Below are 14,799 nucleotides of genomic sequence, written 5' to 3'. Positions count from 1 at the left end.
ATAAATTAAAAGTGACGTTATGCAAATACATACGGCTTGAATTCGTAATTATGCGGCACACATTAATTCTGTATCGGTTTCAATTAATTTTACTTGTTTAAATAGTTTTATATCACGTGACTTGACATTGCAGTCTGCATAAGGTTTTTGGCTTGACTTGTCGTCACGTGACTGTTTTGTGAGGTTGATATTGACTTAAAATTCATTTTTTAAAAAAATATATGTTATAAAATTTAATTGAAAATAATTTATAAATTAATTTGTAATTATTCTATATCAGCATGATGTCTCAGCTCTAACAGCAAATTTTATATATATATATATATATAATTCTCAATAATCTCCATACCTTCCCATAACTAAAAGATTCTGAATTGATGAAATTAATCAACCATGAATCCTGGTCCCAACCAACCAACCTGCTTTCCTAATCATTCCCCCGGCAAAACCCACTTGTAACATGCCCCACTAGCATCATGTCTTCTTGCTTCACATTATTATTTGCATTATTATTTAGGGTTTAGATTCACCACCACGGCAAAGCTAGGGTTTAGATTGCCCATTTAGGGTTTACGGCACTGAGGAGTTAGATTTAGACATGACCAACACTAATTAACTAGAATTTTGTCCATACTAATTAATTGTACTTGAATTCGAACGTCAAACATTCACCATATGCAAAGTGAGAAATCGATTGAGAAAACAATCGCTCAAGGTCATCAATTTAGGTCGAGGACACTCGATGAGTAAATATGGATGCAAGGGTAAAGCACCTAGGGGAATAAATAGAAGGACCAAACGTTTGAATCAAATGAATATTTTAAAAGTCGACCTAAATTAATTGGGCAAAATTTAGACACCTAAATATTTTTTAAAAAAAATATGGATGCGAACACACAACGAACATCCAAAAAAACGAAACATGTCCACTCGAGGCCATCTCATACATTATTTGTCGATCATGCATTTAGCATGATGCCATAATGAAAAAGGGTTTGTCTCCCCCGGCACATAATCCTTCTCTACATGACACAAATCTCATGCAAACCTACCGAATCAACAAACTATTCTTTAGGGATTCGGTAGGTTCGAATGAGATTGAAGTATAGATTTTATAAAAAGAAATCTCAATCCAAATCTAATCCAGACTCAACCCAAATCTATTAAACCTGGATAACGCGACTAATTTTTTTTTACTATTTTCCTTATAATTTTTTTCTTTTATCTCAATACATAACTAATCTAAATATTAATATCCATAAAATATTTTAATTTTTAAAATAAAATTTAATTTAATCTCAAAAGAATCCATAAAACTCTAAATACAAGTCAATCCAAATCCGACTCAATCCTAATACAACCAGAAAACACCCTAATCCAAAAACTTCTAATCCAAACTCGATATTTTTCGAATCGACTCATGTCAGATTATCGAATTCATTTTTGACACCCTTGCAGTATTTTGTATTTACATATTAATTAGTCTAATTAATTGATTAATTAGTTTAAATCCAATGATTCACTACCCATCTGACAATTAAGAACATCTCCAATGTAAAATTTTTAAAGAGGTTTATGAAATAAAAAAAGTTGAACAAAATATTTATAACCATTATGAATACAAGGTTTGAAGTTCATATAGTCATGTAATTGCAATTACATGTTATGAATTGGACAATACAAAATCATTTAGAACTCTGACGGTTAAAGATATTTTAATAGATTTTTAAAATATTGATGTAACATGATGTAATATATTGAGATTGTAAAAAAAGTTTTTTTTAAAACTCTAATAATTAAAGACGACCTAATAAGAGAGTTAAAATTCAAATCTCAATATAGATGAACTAAGTATATAACTATGTTTTGAATTTATCTCAGTGCATCCACAATGTATTACCGTTATAACACTCACTACCTAATCAAAAAACATGAGATCCACTGTCACATCGCTATTATAACAATATAACTATTTTCCAATATTAACACTCATTTTTTTTATGGATCATACAGTATATTTAATCATCTTAAAATTATATCATATTAAATAAATATATTTTAATTATTTAAATTATTATTATTTTAACCCAGCAAGCAGATTTTTTAATTTTTTAATAAATAAAATTTAAAAAATAATTTGAAAAATACACATGGGGTAGCTAACCCACTCCACTTTGCTTGAAAGCGTTAAGGAGTGTTATAATCACCCTTGGGGTGCGTTTAGTTCGAGATTATCTTTTATAATCTTGGTTATCCATCCAAGTTTATTAACGAAAACCCTGTTTGGTTTAGATAATCGATGATTCCTGAGTAATGTTCCATGCTCGACACGTCAGCAAAAGAGGCATGCAACCCGAAATCAGAAAACCTCAGAAAATTGAGATTTTTCTTGATTTCAGGGTTAACGAAATTTTTTTATCCAAAATATCCTTGAATAAGAGAAAAATATGATAAAAAAATAATAAAGAAAAAATATAAAATATAAAAAATAAAATAATTTTAAAAAAAAAATGTAAAAAAACATTAAAAATTTTAAAAAAATAGAACAAACATAAAAAAAGGGAAAATATAAAAAATAGAAAAAAAAACTTTAAAAAAATTTAAAAATTTAAAAAACATAAAAAATAATAAAAACATTAAAAAATATAAAAAATATAAAAACATAAAAAATTAAAAATTAAAAAACTTTAAAAAAATTAAAATGAAAATAAAATTAAAAAACGAAAAGAAATTAAAAAAATAAAAAAAACACTTTAAATAAAGAAAAACATGAAAAAGAATTTTTTAAAAAAATTTAGAGTTTAAATAATAATAATAATAATAATAATATATATGATTGATTTTATAATTAAGGGTAATATAGTAAAATATTAAATTAAGTTATTTATTAAACCTTCAAACAAACAAATCTTAGTTGTATTATCTAAGTTGAACAAATAACATTTGATTTTGTTCTATTTCTCATAACTTTAATTATGTGATTACTTGATAATCACATAACTAAAATTATACATAATAACTTGAACAAAACGTACCTTTGATGTTAAAGGTCATTGTGAAGGGATGTTATAACGCCCTATTATAACATGCATTATGCATTGTGCATTGTGGATTCCCTGAGAAAGAAAAAACTGTCTATCTCCCAAATTAATCTGATAAAGTCTGAACATGTGAATTATTAAATGATGTAGAGGATGGCACACAGGCATTACTCCGACCATTAGGCCCACATTTACACAAATTCCATACTAATTTTTAATAAATAAACGTGATGATGTATAAATATAATAAAGTACATTAGGATGATAAGTGATTATTATTAATTCCTTATCATTATTATATTAACCTACTAAAACATGTTATTATAGTGCTAATTCAAAAGCATAGCAAGCTTAGAGAAAGAGAAGAGGAAGATTTACCATTGCATTGGGTTTCCGTTGCTCTCTTCTACTTCTTCCTCCTCCTCCTCCTCTTCTTCACTTCGCTGCTCCTCGTCGTCCTCCTCGCCGGGAGTCAACCGACTACTCTCGCCGACCGCCGGGGTTACAGTGGGAATCGTATTCGGATCGAGGGGCGGAGAATTCAAGTGAGCTGACGGAGGATTCTTGGTCTTGGAGTAGAGCTGGTCGAGCTGGTCGAAGTAAGGGCAGGTTTTGGAGTGCTCCGGCGGCTTCCTCCCCTTCTCCTTCACCTTCCGGAAATACTTGTTGATGTTTTCCCACTTCTCTTTGCACCGCTTTGCGTTCCGGCGGTAGCCCATCGCCGCCATGGCTGAGCTCACCTCCTCCCACAGGGGGCCCTTCAGCCCTGGCTCATGGAACCGGCACTCCAGCCCCGACCGCACTCCGATCAATGCCTGCACCTCCGCCTTCGGCCATCGGCGCGTGTTCAGCGTCCGCGGCGTCGCTTGGTCTTCCCTGCCGCCGCCGGCATTGTTGAAAGCATCAGGATTTGGCTTTTGGATTTTGTGCAATTCCTCTGCGGTGGAGAGTTGGGGGGGAATGGATGGGAGGTGGAGGTGCTTTCCGGTCATCTTCTCGATGAAGGAGACGATGGCGGCCTCGCGGGAGGTGGAGAGGGCACGCTCGTGGGCTCGCGCCGCCGCCTCACGGCTGGAGTTGGCGGCGTTTTGCTTCCGCCAGGCTTGCTCGTGGCCGGCGAGCTCCTGCTCCCGCTGCTCCATCAACTCCAGGAACTTCCGGTGGAGGCCCTCTTGGTGGTCCATCAGCTGCTTCACCAGGCGCTCGAAGAAGGCCGCCATCGCTCTCAGATGCCGAAGCCGCCGCTTCCTCCTCTTCCTGCTCCGCTCCTTGGAGGGCGAAGACTTCACCCTTTCGGTTGGCTCCTCTCCGGCTGACGTCTCCGACACTCCACCGACGGCAGCGTCCTGCGGCGGCGCGACGGCCGCGGCATGTAAGACAGGGTGGATCATGTCCTCGCCGGTTAGGGCAGAGCCGGAACCAGTTTGGCCGACGTTCGCACTGCCGCCGGGCTTGTAGATGGCCTCCAGTTCACTGAAGATCTTGTAATTGCTGCCGCCGGCGACCTCTCCCCGCTCGGAATCCACCATCTCTTTGCTCTTCTTGGAGAAATTGCTGCTGCTTCCGGCCTCCGCTTCCTCATCCTTGCGGCTCTTGTTGTTCCTGTCGATGTAGTCGATGTCGAGCGGCCTCCTGCAAAAGCAGATATTTTTCTCTTATTAAATTTCATCCAAATCATTCCCAATCCTGTCTTTTTAGCCGTTCTTTTCATCTACTTTTCTCGTTTTCGCGATCAAAATTAAACTCCTAGGAATCATCAGCTGCAAATTTTCTTGTGGGCAAATCTACAAACACATGGTAGGCATAGTGAATAAACTATCACCAAGGAAGTTCTTCAATGCCGGAGTCGTCCTCTCTCTGCCAGTGATGCAGGCGGCTCTCCGATACATCGTCGCCTCGCAACATGCCGCCGTCGTCGTCAATTCTTTCGCAGCTTCCGCCGTCGACGGCGAGCTTAAAGCTCATCGCGGAGGCGAGGAAGGGCGGAGCGCCGCCGGCGGCGGCCGAGTTGTCAGGGCAGGAGTCTCGATCCATGGCCACGCCACCGAGGTGGTGCGCCGGGATGAACCTCCGTGTCTCAGGGAGGTACTGCTGCTGAGTGGGCTGTGGCGGGGGAGGAGAAGGAGGTGGATGGAAGAGGTGGAAGTACTGGTGGTGGTGGTGAGGAGGAGGAGGCGGGGGCTGGTGGAGGAGCTGTTGGGTGGTTGGGATGGACTGGAAGTGGGAGAAGAGCGGCGGCATCTGCGTCGGTTGCTGCGGTTGGTACTTGAAAGGGTGGTGCGCGAGGGCGGCGTCGGCGGTGGGAGTCGCAGCAGAGGCGGAGGAGGAGGAGATGGCGAAGAGGGAGGAGTTGTCGACCATGAATTGCTGGATCTCGGAGACTCCTCCATAGCCACCGCCGGATTGCATCTTCTTCTTCTGCTTCTTCTTCGTCGCCGGGAGGTGACACAACAACAATAAGGCGGTGGCAGATCGAAACAAAAGGGATAAAGAACTGTCGGAGAATGACGTCAGTAGGGAGAAGAGCCAATGCTGCGCATGTGCCCAGCACGAGCACCGGACAAGGGTGGAATGGTCATTTCATGAGCGGTCCAGAGAAAACCGATCTGGTTCAGAACAGGTTGGAGATAAATTCGAGCTAATTCTAAATTTTGGATTTGTCCACTGACCAGTGAACTGAATCCAGATAGCTACCGACTGAAAATCAAAATTTTAAATTTATATAATCAAACTGTTAATATAGTTATGTTAGATATACGTGAATGGAGAAACAGTGGGAGTGAAAGAGATTTTTCATTATGAATAGGAAGTCCTATTATTGAAAGTTCGAATCCATATTAATTAGTTTATATTAATTTATATATATTGATAATTTAAATAAATATATAGAGATTTTTTTTTTCATGTGTGGATTCGCATGCTCAATTGAAATAATTAATATTTTATCATGTAAATATTTTTTTATTTATTTAAGTATATAACGGATATATTAAATTAAATTTAATGTAAAATTTAGGCTAAGTGAAACGTTGATATTTCACAACTCGACGAATAATGATCATTGATTGATGATTAACGTTACCCATTGATTTGCGCTCCTATATATATAAGGAGGTTGTGATCATTAACAAAAAATGTTACACACATAGAAAAGAAACAGTAGCTCTTCACCTCTATTCTCATCCTCCTCTATCGTGCAACTTTTGCTCGACGGAGAACCCATGATAGTAATCGGGTACCACTCAGTTCACCATGATCATTAGTGCTTGGTGGGAATCATGGTTAACTGTTGTATCCTGAAAAATAGATGATCCGAGTAAACCTAGAAGCACAGCCAAAGGTGGGCGAATTTGTTTCAAGGAAACTGCGAACTCTCGCAAGCCTCGGTCCATTCACCCGCTCAGATTCTTCGCTCGCTCAGCCTGCTTTGTCACTCGGGTAGCACTGCCCATGAACTGCTCGATCGTTCTGCTAGCCCTGCCGCTCACCCGATTTACTCAATCGACCACTCTTCCTGGTTGGCACCTCTACTACTTGCCCCTCCGGCCCTTTAGTCGGTCCGACCGCTCTGCTCCACTCATTCAGAGACTTGGTGTTCGGCAATCTCCACTGCTCGACCTGTCAGCCGCCCGGGACATTAGGCTGCTCGGCTTATTCATCCACTTGCCCGCTCAACACTCATCCGATCGAACAAGACCACACAGCTTCTCGTCCGTACGAACTCGGCCGCTCAAATTTTACTACTCTGATGCTCTGCTTGCTCAGCCACTCCGTAGTCAGCACTTGGCAAAAACCAACCCCTGCTGACAATCTAAGATTATCTGCTCAGATCATCTTGACAGATAAGTGAATTTAATTCGGTGTATTTAAATTCCACTAATTCTCAAAATCTCCGGCAGATTGTTTATCCAACAATCTTGAAACATATTCGATTCTGTTGAGATTGCCACAAAATAAAGTGTTAAGGTGCAACAGACTCAACACATGAAAGCCCCATCCGCCCCAATTGGAACTGTGTCAATCAATCACAGGGAAAAGTCAGAGAAGTTCAGTGGACTGAACTTCAAGAGGCAGAAGCAGAAGATGCTCTTCTACTTGACCACACTCAATCTGGTTGGGTTCTTGACCAATGACCCTCCCAAGCGTGCTGAGGATGTCAATGTGCAGACCATCAGTTCAGTGGAGGCATGGACTCATTCTGAGTTCCTTTTGTTGGAATGTATACTAAAAGCCTTGGATGGATCAAGTGGTGGTCGGCTCTAGCTTGGAGCCTAAGTAGGTAGCCGACCACAATAAAAATAAAAAGGATTTTATTTTAAAATCTTTCCTAATGTGGAAGACATGATTTCAAAAGAGAGTTTTAAAATTAAATATTTCCTTTTATAGTTTCTACAAAAGATTAAGAGAAAGGTTTGATATCTTTCCTTATTTGTAGTTAAAAGGAAGATTTTAATTTTGGAGAAAACTTTCCTTTTTGTAATCATCCATATGTTTTAATAGAGAGATTTTAATTTATAAAAGTTTCCTTTTATAACCAATCATGAAGGAAATTTTTAAAAGAGATATTTTTATTTTAAAAATTTTCGGAAACAAATTAGGAAGTTTTAATTTTGTGTTTAAAACTTTCCTTTTTTGGAGGACTTGTAGGGGCCGACCATTAAAAGAATAAAAGGAAGTTTTAATTAAATTTTCCTTTTGTTCATTGGCAAGGGAAAATAAGGAAGTTTTAATTATGTTTAAAACTTTCCTTATTTGCCAAGACCAAGGAATATAAAAGAGAGGGTAGAGGTATCTCACCTCACAACAACACATCTATTATTCTTCTCTTCTCTTTCTTGGTGGTGGTCGACCCTCACCCTTCTTCTTCCCCTATTCTTCTTCCTTTGTGGCCGGCAGTTCTTCATCTCCAGGAGTTGTTGGCGGCCGGATCTTGCTAAAGGAAGAAGGAGAGATAGGAGGCTTTGTTTCCTAGCATCCCTTAGAGCTTGGTGGTGATGGCCAAAACTTGCAAGGAGAAGGAGGCTTGCGTGGATTCTCATCTCGATAGATCGTCACCCAGACGATATTCGAGATAAGAAGAGGAATACGACAGAAGATCGTGAGGTCTATAAGCTACAAAAGGTATAACTAGTTTTGTTTTCGCATCATAACTAGTTCATCTTTTGTATGGATTTTGAAATACCAAACACAAGAGGCTAACGATTCTAGGTTTCTGATTTATGATTCGATTTAGTGTTTATTTTGTTTTTCGATCTTGTGATTCGATTGTTCTTAATGGTTAAACCTAGGGTTACTATAAGGAGATTAAATATTGAATTTCGTTGAAAGGCTTTGTCTAGGAAGTGGTGGTTGATCCCATACCCAAGAATGCCTAGTGCCTCGCCATGTTTAACTTGGAAGCCGATATCTGAAATAAATATTTAATCAAATTTGTAACATGGGTGAATTTGGATTAATAATGTTAAGCATCATTTGCGATCCAAGTCTAAACCTCTAAGAACAGATAAGTTGAATTTCGAATCAATAATGTTAAGTTCTGTTTGTGATTCCAAATTTAACTTCTAAAAAACACAATAATAGGTTGTTAGGAATGGTTCGGGACTTGTACAAAATTTTTGTACACGGGAACCAGTACGATATTCCGAGTAGCAACCAACACCTTTACCAAAACTACATCCTCAACTGCCTTGCTGACTCGTTGTACGCTGTGTATAGTATGAAGAAAACGACTAAGGAGGTATGAGAGTCCCTGGACAAGAAGTACAAGACAAAGAATGCAGTGGCCAAAAGTTCATCGTGGGTCAATTCCTAGATTACAAGATGGTTGACTCCAAGATGGTTATCAGCCAAGTCCAGGAGCTTTAGGTGATCTTGCACGAGATCCACTCAAAAGATATGGTTTTGAGTGAAACCTTCTAAGTGACTGATATCATTGAAAAGCTGCTTCCCGGCTAGAAGGACTTCAAGAACTACTTGAAGTACAAGCAAAAGGAGATGAATGTGGAGGAACTCATTGTTAGACTTCGCATCGAAGAAGACAACAAGAGTTCTGAGAAAAAGTTATTCTTTTAGTTACTGTGAAAGCCAGTGTGGTCGAGCACGGTCAAAACTTCAAATGGAAGAACCCCAAGTCTTCCAATATGGGACCCAGTGAAGGCATCAGCAAGAAGTTATCTGAGAAGTACTTCAACTGTGATCGAGTCGGTCACAAATCTTCGGAGTGCATAAAGTCGAAAAAGAAGCAGGAGGCCAACCTGAACGAGGGACTAGAAATGAATGACCTCTGTGTCGTGGTCTCAAAATTGAACCTGGTGGATTCAAACTTGCGGTAATGGTAGATCGATACTAGAGCCACCAGACATGTCTGCTACAATAAGGAGTTGCTCCATAACTTTGAAGAAGTCAATGGAAACAAAGTATTCATGGGGAACTCAGCAACCTCAGACATCATGGGCTAAAAAAAAGTGGTGTTAAAGATGGCCTCAGGCAAGGATCTAACTCTAAACAATGTATTGTATGCTCCGGATATTCGGAAGAATCTAGTATCTGGATCACTATTAAGAAAGCATGAATTTCGCATTGTCTTTAAATCAGACAGGGTTGTATTGTCTAAGAATGGAATATTTGAAGGAAGATGCTATGTATTTGATGGGTTGTTTAAGCTCAATGTAATGATCATTAGGCCTAAGATAAATAAACATGAAAGCTCTTCTACTTATATGTTTGAGTCTTCATATTTATAGCATGGTAGACTAGGACATGTTAACTACGATGTGTTGTATAGATTAATAAACACGCAAAGCATACCTACATTCCACCTTGACCCAAAACATAAGTGTGAGATTTGCGTTGAAGCGAAAATGACAAGGTCATCCTTTCAACTTGTTGAGAGAAACAACGAACTACTCGAGCTAATTCATCAAACTGATGTGTGCGACCTCAAAGGTACTCCAACATGTAGTGGGAACAAATATTGTTGGTTGCTACTGGGAATATCGTACTGGTTCCCCTATACAAAAAATTTGTACAAGTCTTGAACCATTCTTAACAACCTATTGTGTTCTTTAGAAATTAAATTTGGAATCTCAAACAGAAATTAACATTATTGATTCCAAATTCAACTTATCTGTTCTTAGAGGTTTAGACTTGGATCGCAAACGATGCTTCACATTATTGATCCAAATTCACCCATGTTACAAATTCGATTAAATATTTATTTCAAAGATTGGCTTCCAAGTTAAATATGGCAAGGCACTAGGCCTTCTTGGGTATGGGAGCATCCACCACTTCCTAGATAAAGTCTTTCAACGAAATTTAATATTTAATCTCCTTATAGTAACTCTAGGTTTAACTAAAAAGAACAATCGAATCACAAGTTCAAAAAATAAAAGAAACACAAAATCGAAAACATTAATTTGATATCCTATATTCATTAGCCTCTTGTGTTTGGTATTTCAAGATCTAAATAAAAGGATGAACTAGTTATGATGTGGAAACTAATAACTAGTTATACCTTTTGTAGCTTATAGACCTCACGATCTTCTGCCGTATTCCTCTTCTTATCTCGGATGTCGTGTGGGCGACGATCTACCGAGACGAGAATCCACCCAAGCCTCCTTCTTCTCTTGTAAGTTTCGACCACCACCACCAAGCTCCAAGGGATGCTAAGAAACAAAGCCACCTATCTCTCCTTCTTCCTTTGACAAGATCTGGCCACCAACCAAGCTCCTTGAGATGAAGATGCTGCCGGCCACACAAGAAAGAAGAATAGGAGAAGAAGAGGAAGAGAGGGCCGACCACCACCAAGGAATAGAAGAGAGGAATAATAGAAGATGTGTTTGTGAGGTGAGGCACACCTACCCTCTCTTTTATATTCCTTGGTCTTGGCAAATAAGGAAAGTTTTATAATTAAAACTTCCTTATATTCCTTGCTAATGTTTAAGAAGGAAAATTTAATTAAAAAATTTCATTTAATCCTTTAATGGCCGGTCACCACCATCTCCTTCAAACAAGGAAAGTTTTTAACACAAAATTAAAACTTCCTAATTTGTTTCCGGAAATTTTTTAAAATAAAATTTCTCTTTTAAAAATTCCCTTCATGGTTGGTTATAAAAGAAAACTTTTATAAATTAAAATCTCTCTATTAAAACATGTGGATGATTACAAAAAGGAAAGTTTTCTCCAAAATTAAAATCTTCCTTTTAACTACAAATAAGCAAAGATATCAAACCTTTCTCTTAATCTTTTGTAGAAACTATAAAAGGAAAGATTTAATTTTAAAACTCTCTTTTAAATCATGGGTTCCACATAAGGAAAGATTTTTTTTAAAAAAAAATAAAATCCTTTTAATTTTATATGTGGCCGGCCACCCTTGCTTGGGCTCCAAGCTAGGGCCGACCACAACTTGGTCCATCCAAGGTTTACCTTGGCCGACCCTTGCATGGGCTCCAAGGTAGGCTTGGTCGCCCACCTAAGGATGGGTAAGAAGGTGAGTTTAGGTGGGTATAAATAAGAGGCTACGACAGGGACCGAGAGGAGGAATTGGTTTTGGTCTCCCGATGAACTTGAGATTCCCGTGTTCGGCCCGAACACCCAACTCGAGTTCATCAATAATAACTCATACCACTAAAGAGTTATTATTGAACTACCGCACCAATCTCATATTACTATATGTTGGATCGAGAAACGCTAGAGGGGGGGGTGAATAGCGCTCGCGGCTATTTCGTTCGATTATCGGAATCATAAATCGTATAAAAAACTAACAGAGTAATAAGCAGCGGAAATAGAAAAGAAAAGCAAACACACACAGAAGGACACGGAGAATTTACTTCGTTCGGAGCCTGTAGCGACTCCTACTCGAAGGCCCGCGATCCTTGATCGCTTACTGTGGGCAACAACTATAAGCTCGAATAGATTTACAAGTTTAAGTACAAGAAGCAAATAAAGAACATAAATAAACTTTTATACCGACAACTAAAATGCTAAATTGAAGCTCCAGGTCGTCGGTGTCGAGTTGCAGCACTTCGGAATGAGTTCGTTAGCAGTTGAATGCAGAAGAATCGCTTAAGAGTTGATATCTTTCACTGCTGCTCGAAGTCCCCTTATAAAGGGCATCCAAGGCGCCTCCACTGCTCCGAGTTCACCGTGCAGATGAGCGATGACCATTCTGTGCTTATCCCATCTAAAGGCGCCTTAATCCACACGAGGCGCCTTCATCCACTGGTCCAAGGTGCCTTAAACTTCTTCCAAGGCGCCTGGGACTGTGCTGCACTGGTCTCTTCTGGCTCGCACCCGAGGCGCCTCCAAGCTCCATGGAGGCGCCTCGGCACTGTTCATCCGAGGTTATTTGTGCACTTTGGTCCCTGCAAGATATGTTAATCCAAAAATACCCTACAGCACAAAGTTAGCACAAAACAATAATATAAATGGAATGATATGACAGTCTCCGGACTGTCCGAATCTGACTTCGGATTTTCGACCGGAAACCCTAGGTCGACCCGACGCCTACTGTTCCCTCTACGGGGAACGCGTCCTCATCTACTCCACTCAGGGGATTTACCTGTTGCCAGTGCAATCCTCCAGATCGACTGGACTTTTACTCAGCACTCAACGCTTCTGGACTTTCTGCTGGACATCCACTTCCCGGCTCGTCCAGTCTTTCACCTGGTTCGCGACACCAGGACTTTCCACCTAAGATTACCACCCCTAGGACTTTTGCCTGAAGCCATCGACCTTCCAAGACTTTCCGCATAGGGTTACCACCCCCTATGACCTAGGGTTACCACCCCCTAGGGTTTTCCCTTTGCCTAACCGCAACTAGGACTTTCCTGAAATACTCAAGCAAACTTGTTAGATCACAAAACACCTTGACTATGAATCCTTTGCCATTATCAAAACACGAGTTCGATCGTCGGATGCTTCCCGCACCAACAATCTCCCCCTTTTTTATTATGGCAACTCAAATTCAAAGTTAAGTAAACAGATATCAAATAAAAACATTTAAAGCAAGCATAGCATTAATGAATATTTTGCTAAAGTAAACTCTATCAATTTAAAGCATAACATCAAGTTTAGGCTCCCCCTTAACTGTTACTCCCCCTTTAGTATTTTGTTATTCATTATTTTAAATTTGAATTTGCTACTCTCATTTTTGAATTTGAATTTGATAATTATTTGAGTATTTGAATTTGCTACTCTCCCCCTTTGCCATATATAAAAAATAATCAAAATAATCATTCGATTTTTAAAGAGGGATAACAAGACTTTGATAACACTTAACATTTTATAATTTTCTTATCTTACCTTTAGCTAAGTGAAATAAAGATCTAAACACTAGAAGGTGGAACCTTTTGATAGTCTTTACTAAGTTGAAAAGCTAGTAAAACTATACGTAGAGAAGTACTTGTTTAGATTTTGAAAATTTGTTAGAGAAATATTTGGAGCCAAATGATTTTTGAGAAAATATTTTTGAAGTCGCTTTTTACTTTGAAAGCAATGAGTTAAATTTTGCAAAACTATGCTTTACTTAGGAAAGCAAGAATTTACAAAGTTAGATTTCAAAGTGGGCTAAGTTTTAAAATTTTGACAATAAAAATTGGAACTTAGCTAAGCTCTTTGCAAGTATTGGATTTTGAAAACTATAGCTTAGGTTAAAAAAAACTTAGCTTAATTTTAACCAATACTTATTAAATTTTAGGACAAGGAGGGAGTGGAGTAGCTAAAAATTTGGTTTAGGTTATTTATTCAAGGTCAGTTGGTCCTTAAGTCCAAGCATGAGTCAAGTTCAATAGATTTCAAATTATCCAGTTTTACTTTAAGAGGTATCAAAGCCTTAAAGATCAAACATGCTTAACCTGAAAGCTGAGTATCCTTTACCAACTGTCTAACCTTTAGCTACTTGCTGATTGCCTAGAGAGCAACAACTTTCACTTGGTTAGTCGAGTTAAGTCATTTAGTCCAGTTAGATTTGACTAAGACTGGAAGACTTGACTTAATTGATGTATATTACGTGTTTAACGCCCAGACTCATATTGATGCACAGATATAAGCATTCTTGAGTCCAGGCTGTACCCTATGCATCTCACGCCATTCTATGTTTTTCAAACACAATCAAGGTATACCTAGGTGTTTGTGAGATGCTCTGGCTCAAATCTAGGGGAACAGGATTTCTAGGGGGAAAGCCTAGGCTAAGTCTAACTTTTGAAAAATCTAATAAATTGGGATTTTGAAATAAATATTTTCCTAGAACTTTTAAAATGATAAGTAGACCCAGATTATTTGAAACCAAGTAAGTTTAGCAAGCATACAACTAAGTAGATATCACTTCAAGAAAGTCTAACAAAACAAATAGATAGTGAAGTGTAAGTGTCCATAGTTAACAGTCCATAGTACAATGCATAAAAGGGTCATATCAAAGAGTAGGATCATCTACTCGAGGAGCATCAACTGGTGGGTCATCAGTGGGAGGTAGTGCATGGGGTTGCTCGGGTGCTGGCTGACCTAGACGTCGTATCTCATCTCGGAGGGAGGTAAATCCGGTAGCCATCTCGGATCGAATGGAGAGAACTATCCGTCGTGTCTGGATGGACTCGACCTCGAGTCGAGCTAGTCTGTCCTCGACAGAGAGTGGTGCAAAGGTCGAAGGTTCGGCTGAGGTGGATGGCCTGGCAGACGGGGAAGGATCGGCGAAAAGATCCTCAGCTAAGAAGTCGGCCCACTGCTTTCCCTTGCCTGGTATATCCTCGGCCTCTGGAGCGAT

General features: G+C 39.1%; 1 protein-coding gene across 1 annotated transcript; it reads right to left on the bottom strand.

Moving 5' to 3' along the window:
* Positions 1-3,231: 3,231 nt before the first annotated feature.
* LOC122009322 (trihelix transcription factor GTL1-like) lies at positions 3,232-5,593 on the bottom strand. The gene is made up of 2 exons (XM_042565435.1): positions 4,864-5,593; positions 3,232-4,673 (listed from the first exon to the last, which is right to left on the bottom strand). Exons 1-2 carry the CDS (start codon positions 5,448-5,450, stop codon positions 3,416-3,418), a joined length of 1,845 nt encoding a protein of 614 aa, XP_042421369.1. The 5' UTR covers positions 5,451-5,593; the 3' UTR covers positions 3,232-3,415.
* Between the last annotated feature and the right edge of the window lie 9,206 nt (positions 5,594-14,799).

The sequence above is a fragment of the Zingiber officinale genome, chromosome 8A, assembly GCF_018446385.1.
Source record: "Zingiber officinale cultivar Zhangliang chromosome 8A, Zo_v1.1, whole genome shotgun sequence".
Classification (NCBI taxonomy): domain Eukaryota; kingdom Viridiplantae; phylum Streptophyta; class Magnoliopsida; order Zingiberales; family Zingiberaceae; genus Zingiber; species Zingiber officinale.
Note: the sequence above shows the minus strand (reverse complement) of the source record. Positions and strands in the feature narration are given on the sequence as shown.

Excerpts from the sequence above, each read along its gene's own strand:
- LOC122009322 (XM_042565435.1), bottom strand. The coding sequence starts at position 5,450 with ATGCAATCCGGCGGTGGCTATGGAGGAGTCTCCGAGATCCAGCAATTC. Across the intron at positions 4,674-4,863 it reads GGCATTGAAGAACTTCCTTG|GAGGCCGCTCGACATCGACT; the intron begins GTGATAGTTTAT and ends CTGCTTTTGCAG.